The sequence below is a fragment of the Octopus bimaculoides genome, chromosome 3 (assembly GCF_046866305.1).
Source record: "Octopus bimaculoides isolate indiv1 chromosome 3, ASM4686630v1, whole genome shotgun sequence".
In the NCBI taxonomy this organism is placed as follows: Eukaryota; Metazoa; Mollusca; class Cephalopoda; order Octopoda; family Octopodidae; genus Octopus; species Octopus bimaculoides.
Genome location: NC_142930.1, coordinates 168,560,852 through 168,569,011, shown reverse-complemented (window position 1 = coordinate 168,569,011; position 8,160 = coordinate 168,560,852). Strand labels below are relative to the sequence as shown.

The following is an 8,160-nucleotide window of genomic DNA, read 5'->3' as shown; positions in this document are numbered from 1 at the left end:
TCTATATTGCTACATGTCGATCATATCATCATTTAAAAACGTCAAATGGAATCTTCTTTAAATATCTTTTATATAAATGGTTGACATGCGTAAATACATAATAAGAATTAATGAAGAAACTTGCATTTGGTCATTCGATCAGCTCCAAATAGGGGACACGTTTTTTTTTTTTTTGTCAAATCATAAATCACCATCTTTAAAATGAATATTATATTGGATGGTTTTGCGCAAGATAAGGTATCTAAAAGAGTCAGAAGGGACAGCGCAGGACGGAAATTTATTAACGGGGACAATCACAAACTGAGTTTTAGCTGCAGGACGGATATGAAGAATTTCAGAAATTAGATTAAACGAATCTAAACTTGTATTCTGAAAGGCTTTAATACCTACCTTATTAATCAGTAATATAAGGTTGAGGAGCGGATAAACAAAGAAGAAATCACCTGAAAGTCTAAGATTACTCGTTATTAAAACTTAACATGTTTTCCTTCTTTGACATCAAAGCGAAATCAATAGACATAACATCGAACCACCCTAGAAAAACAGAATATATATATATATATGTATATATATATATATATATATATATATATATATATATATATATATATATATATATATATATATATATATATATATATATATATATATATATATATATATATGTATATATATATATATATATGTATATATATATATATGCGTAGTAGGTGAGTGTGCTTGCATATAGATAAATGAATTGATAAACAGATAGTTATATACTTGAAATATAGGCTAAAGCGTAACAGTGTGGTAAGAAGTTTGCTTTTCAGCCACATGGTTCCGGGTTCAGTCCCAATGCGTGGAACCTCAGGCGAATGTCTTCTACTATAGCCACGGATCGACCAAAACCTTGTGAGTGGATTTGCTGAAAGAAGCCCGTCATGTATATATATATATATATATATATATATATATATATATATATATATATATATATATATATATATATATATATATATATATATATATATGTATGTATGTATGTATGTATGTATGTATGTATGTATGTATGTATGTATGTATGTGTTTGTGTGAGTCCCTTTGCCAACACTTGAAAACCAATGTTGGTGTGTTTATGTCCTTGTAAACTACCGGTTCAGCAAAAGAGACACAGAGACATATGGATTTACATAGAATAAGTCCTGTGGTCGATTTGTCTGACTGAAACCGATTCAAGCAGTGCTCCAGCATGGCCGCAGTCAAATGACTGAAACTAGTAAAAGAATGAAAGAATAAAAGAATGTTACGTATAAATAGACACATATTCATTCTTACATGTATATAAAATGTATATACATACGCATCTACATATTTATAGGCACATATGTTACATGCAAGTGGTATATATGCATGTGTTTGTGCATATGCACATATCAATATGTATATATTCTAGTACGTATATGGATAAACCGCTGCACAGTTAAAAATCTGGTATGTTAGAAATCCAAAAGTTCTAAAGGGAAAATGATATACTCGAATATTGCAAGATTTCAGTTTTCCAATTGATTAAATAATAATAATAACAATAATAATAATCAGACAAATACATAATAGAAAGACCAGGACTAACAAGTATATATAACACAGCCTGCGCAAAACACTTTCAATACAGTAACCATAAGAACATCACAGCAAACCACAGCACATACCCAAGGCGCACAGAGCTGCGCTCGGTAGTGAAGTAAATAGACGTTATAAAAATAAGACTACTGAATAATAATAATAATAATAATAATAATAATAATAATAATAATAATAATAATGATAATAATAATAATAGTTTCAAATTTTGCCACAAGGGTAGCAATTTTGGAGAAGGGGATGAGTAGATGACATCAACCCCAGTCATTCACTGGTACTTATTTTTATCGGCTCCGAAAGGATGAAAGGCAAAGTCGACCTGGGCGGAATTTGAACTCAGAACGTAGCGACGGGTGAAATAACGCTAAGCATTTCGTCTAGTGTGCTAACAATTCAGCCAGCTCGCCGCCTTTAACAACAACAACAGTAGCAAAAACCCTGCCTACTATAGGCACAAGGCCTGAAATTTTGAGGGAGGGAGTTTGTCAGTTACTTTGACCCTATTCTTCAACTGGTACTTATTTTAGCGACCCCGAAAGTATGAGAGGCAAAGTCGACCCCGGCGGCATTTGATCTCAGAACGTGAAGTCCGGTGTGCTATAGATTCTGCCAGCTCACCACCTTCAACAACAACAATAATAATCCTTTCTACCATAGGAACAAGACCTGAAGTTTTGGGGGAAGGAACAAGACAATTACATCGACTCCAGGGTTTCACTGGTACTTAATTTATCGACCCAAAAAGGACGAGAAGCAAAGTCGATCTCAGTAGAATTTTATCCGAGGATGTGAAGAGGGACGAAATGGTAGCTAAGAACTCTACTAGCTTGTTGCCTTATAGTTATAGATGATATATCAGAAAATGGATGAGGCGCCCAGCTAGCAGAATTATTAGCACGCCGTAAAAAATACTTAGCCACATTTCTTCCGGCTCTATGTTCTGAATGCCTCTCGGGTAGATTTTCTCTTTCATCCCCACTTGGGGCGATAAAAATAAGTACCAGCTGCGTATTGGGGTCAATGTAATGATCATATTCCCTTCTCCGAAGTTGCTGGCCTTGTGCCAATATTTAGAAGTAATGTATTTGAAAATGGAAGCTTTTCCCTTTTCCTATCGTCTGTCTTGAATGGGACGAAGTGGAAATATTTTGTGAATGCAATGAGTGAGGTGATATTGATGGGCTTGTTAGTAGAGACCAACAGACAGCCTGACAAGTAAGTCAGTATGTGGATAAGGATTATTGGTACTAAGTACATATATAGGAAGAATTATATAGACGTGACAGGGTCGATGATAGTGAAACTGTAACCGGAGTGAAATCGGAGAGGATGATGGTCCCTGATCAAAATAGAAAATATCTTAAATGACAATCGCAGAGTGGAAGGTGTTTATAAGCCATTTAAAAACACACAAAAACCGTTAGATTCACTTCAAGAGTTGAGTTTAATTTGTCAAAATATTTTCGTCGCTTTGAGACTGTGACCTCTCCACTGACAAAATTCCATGCTGCATACCTGTCAGTGAACAGGTCGCGGTCTCAAAGCGACGGAAATATTTCGACAAATTAAATTTAAATGTTGAAGTGAATCTAACGGTTTTTGTGTGTTTTTAAATGGCTTATAAACACCTTGCTCGCTGCAATTGTTTTTATTTCAGCCCACGATTTCAAATCAGGTCACTTGCTATGCAAGTACATCTCGTAATATTTTAAATGAGTTCTAAATAAAATGATTCCATTTTTATTGTTGTAAGAGATTTTTAAAATACTTCAGAAATAAGCCATTATTTAGCTTTTATTAAGTGCCTCGTTCCACCTATAAAGAGTCGTGCAACGTAACATTGTATGTTTGCGTGACAAATAGCAACAACATACAAAAAGCTGAATCACACACTGAGAGTGTTGTTGAGGGCTGCGTGTCAAGTTCCATGTAGTTTCGTGTGCGTTAATCTACCGAGTAACTTTAGAATATTTTCAACATTTTTTAGCAATTATGTGAATTTAGAAACACGAAATTATAAGCGGACAAATTGAATTATAATATATCCAATTATTACTATATGTGATTTAAATTGCTTTGACTATTTCCCCACAAAGAAGAGAAATAGTCAAAGACTTTTGCTATGAAATTTCAGTTGAAATATACTGCTTTTGCCCCAATTAATTAAAAAAAGTAATTAAGAATTTAATAAAATAACACGTTCGTTATTAAACTGGCCTTTGCAACAAAAGGGAACATAAAATGTTGATGGAATGTTTTGATTTTGGTTATTTTAAAACAGCAAATTTGTATTTCTGGGCAGGATCAATCCTTAGTGGGTTGGTAACAAAAGTGTTAATCTTTCGTCTCCCTCATTAAATAAATATTTTCCAGCAGCTAAGCTGATAAATCCAAGAAAACCGGATTAGAGACATTGATGAGATTTGGAACAGAGACTGATTCCGAAGAATTGTTACAGATTTAAAGCAAGATTTAGATAATTTTCTGTTTTCACTAAGTTCAAATTATCGTTTATTTATTTTTTTTACATGTTTTAATCATTACATTGCGGCCATGCTGGGACACCACTTTCAAAAAAATTAGTCGAATGAATCGATCTCAGTCTTTATTTTTAAAAGACTGGTACCTATTCTATCGGCCTCTTTTGTCGAACCACCAGACCAGCACCGGTTGTCAAGTGGTGGTGTTGGTGGACAAACACAGACACAAACACACACTCACACACACACACACACACACACACACACACACACACACACACACACACACACACACACACACACACACATGCACATGACAGGCGTTTTTCACTTTCCGTCTACCAAATCCACTTACAAGGTTTTGGTCGGTCCTATGCTGTAGTAGAAAAGACTAGCCCAAGGTGTCACTAGCCCAAGACTGAACCCGGAATCATCTGGTTGGGTAAGCAAACTTCTTACTTTACGACCAATAGAAAACGTGTGGCAAAGGAGTGGTAGAACTAGGTGCTGGTAATTTTTCACGATTGCCGAGTCTGCAGTACAGGTTATAGTTAGGAATAGTACTTTGTACTCCGCCTAGTCCTCGTACTTCATAAATCGAAAATGGACAAGGGTTAGGGACAATGGTTGTAGCTAAGAAACAGATTTTTTTTCAAAATCATTCAAATTAGAATCAACAGAATTTTCATAGAAGTCAAAGAACCTTTAAACCTATTCAACATACATCACCGCGTTCGGTAATGTTTAATAAGTCTTTCTGTCTTATTCATTGTTTCATTATCTTATTTTGCTACGGTTGGAGTGTCTCTGCATGTTTATTTTCTATAAAGCACACTAAACAGCACGCCATATTTGCCTTTCTTTTGACTGAATGCATAAACGCCTGTCTCGCATGCTTAACAGGTCTCGCAGAAGCAACAGTTTTGTGGGGTTTTTTTACAGTTAAAGGGAAATAACTCTTAATCTTCAGACCTTTTCCATTTCTTTCTTTCCCGCCAGTATCAGATTCATTAGACAGGCGGACGAAATGATGCTTTGCCGTGTTTAATTACGTCCTTCTCCGATGACATCCACTTTGGCTTTACTTCTTCCCATTTTTACAAAATAATATCAGTTCAGTTATTGTAGTTGATGTAGTCCATCCTATTTACACATCTTCTTTTCAGAATCTGTAGCATCATTTCACTGTAAACATATGATTGTTGCCTGATCAATTTGCATTCACCGTAATTATAATTATCATTTAATATTATCATTATTAATTTTCACATTATTTAATAATAATAATAATAATAATAATAATAATAATAATAATAATAATAATAATTCATTCTGAAATATAATTTCACACAACTTCTTAACATGCATTTTTCTAATTACTTAAATCCACATTTTGAGCACCGATTTTCATATTTAGTGTGCACACGGTATTGAACCCAAACGGATAATTTATACATAAACCCATTTAACTTATATGTATATGTATGTATATATATATATATATATATATATATATATATATATATATATATATATATATATATATATATATATATATATATATATATATATATATATAATTCCTGTTTCTATACCACTACCCTCATTTAACCTTTCTATTCCTTCTTTTTTGCCCACTACCTTATCTCCTACTTAACCATTCCTTGTCGCAATCCCACTCTTTTCCATGTCTTAATAACTAACACCTTCTTTTTTAATTCCAGCCGCAGTCAATGCTGATGCGCCGCCACCAGCGTCCATTTGATGTTGTCTTCGATCTTCCATCTCATTCTGATAATTCACAAATCCATCCATTACTCAGCAAATCAATGAGGATGGTAAAACATGTAACGTGCGTGCTATAGGTATCTTGCGCTGAGCGATTTGTTGCGTTCAATGTGCTACGAAGAGAAGATCTACATGGCTTTGGTTGGGAGGTCAAACAACGGACGTTGCCTCGTTTCATGTTCCTATTGTTGGGTAGGAAATAGGGATGTGTCTGTCATGAAACATTTCTGAAGCTAATCAGGAAAGATAAGTGTAGTTTGAAACAAGAAGTAATTAGGGCCAGTTATGACATTATACATTACGTTCAGATTCAGCGTGTATTTATCCCACGCACACACAAACATTCGCATGCAAGCTCACAGAGGCGCCCTCTGTTGGATTAATCGACCTGTTATAGCCATGAAATCGCTCACGTGCCAAACTTTGCTGTCTAAAAACAAAGCGAAAACAGCCGACATGTTTATCCAATCATATGTTCGTTGATTATCACTGAAAATAGCAGCAGAATGACTACGGAAGGAATATTTTGATCAAAGGATTATTTAATCAAACCATCCCTGGAGCTAATCAACAACAACAACAACAACAATAACAGCAGCAGCAAGAACAACAACAGCATCAGCAGCAGTAACACTATCACCACCACCAACAACACCGGCAACAACACATTAGGAAACAAACACATGCATACATACTCGGCCATACATGCACGCATGCACACAGACACACACAGACACAGACACACACACACACACACACACACACACACACACACACACACACACACACACACAAACACACACACACAAACACACACACACACGAGTGCATTCATATATATTTACATGCAGAATTCTTTCAACATGCGAACGGAGGAGAATGTCTCTAACCGTTTGAACGACCGGCTAGAAATAGAAACCAAATCATTTTCAAATCACCCCATAACATCTGAAAAAAAGGAAGAGAAAAAAAAATGTCACATTTGATAAATTTTATCCTCTAAATTCCCTAAAAGAGATGATCACGACTGGAATGTCTCTCCTCATGTCTCCTAGATTAAGATTAACATAAGGCGAAACAAGAGTTACTTAAGCATGCACACACATGCACACGCATGCACACAAGAACGCATGCCCACACTGGCCGACTCACGTACACACACGCACACAGTTTCTCTCTCTCTCTCTCACACACACACACACACACACACACACTCGTAGACGCATACACACAGAATACACGGTCTCTTTCTCTCTCCGTCTCTCTCACTCTCTCACACAAACACTCACACACTCTCTCACACTCACACACATACACGCATACGTACACAGACGCACACATACACACACACAACTTTTGGATTCATTTCAATCCCACATCATTTGAACATAGGCTGGATTAAACGAATCGGTAGAGCGTCCGTATTTATTTATACCCTAATCCATTTACCAGCGAGGTCACCTTTATTCTTCTGGGGTCGATCAAATAAAGTACCAGCTATGTACTTGGGTCCATACATAGCCAACTCTACAAGACAGTAGTGGGAGTAGCAGTAGTAGTAGTGTGAGGGCATCCGCTGTAACATCGCTGTAACATCGCTGTGACAGCGTGTCGCTGCATCCATCGTTTCTTGGTGACTCTCCTCTGCTCTTGGCGGATGACATCTCTGCAAAACTCATGCGACATTCCTCCAACCCCTCAAACCGTGGGTCTGGTTTGAGTAGTTGTTGCTGGTGGGGTTTTTACGACGTCGGAGTGCAAATCCTACCTCATCCCCTTTTAATCGCTTTTACGATAGGCAGAAGAAACGTTGGGTCTATTCTTTGGTATGCCGGTTCCTACACCGCATCGGAGCAACGTCGAATGAAATGTTTGGCTACAGAACACAACGCGCTGCCCGGTCAGAGACTCGAAACTGTGACCTAACCATCGTGAGTGCAACAGCTTGTCCACTAGGCCATGTACCTCCATAGTACAGTTTCCTTAAACCTGTTACCTCTTGCTAATGCTTCTTAATGCAGGGAGGTGCAAAAGTGGAAAGTTATGGAAAAAAAAAAAAAGAAAAAATGTACAATACTCATTATTTTTATGAAAATATTAAAAGTTTGCTGCATTTTTGATATTTTCAGTGTCGTTAATCGCAATAATACATTTACCATAACTATGATGATACATTTATCATAATTATGATAATATTTTTATCGTAATTTTAAAATTTTTGATAAAAATAATTGAGCGTTGTACTCGTTTCCTTTTTCTCAAAACTGTA

At 36.1% G+C, this 8,160-nt stretch overlaps 1 protein-coding gene across 1 annotated transcript in view; it reads left to right on the top strand.

The window, feature by feature from the left end:
* LOC106876117 (uncharacterized) overlaps nt 1–7,958 on the top strand; it is a 77,042-nt gene extending 69,084 nt beyond the window's left edge. Inside the window, exon 6 of the mRNA XM_052965970.2 lies at nt 5,828–7,958. Within this exon, the coding sequence (XP_052821930.1) occupies nt 5,828–5,868 (41 nt within the window). The 3' untranslated portion in view covers nt 5,869–7,958. The remainder of the gene's footprint in view (nt 1–5,827) is intronic.
* Nucleotides 7,959–8,160: the final 202 nt, after the last annotated feature.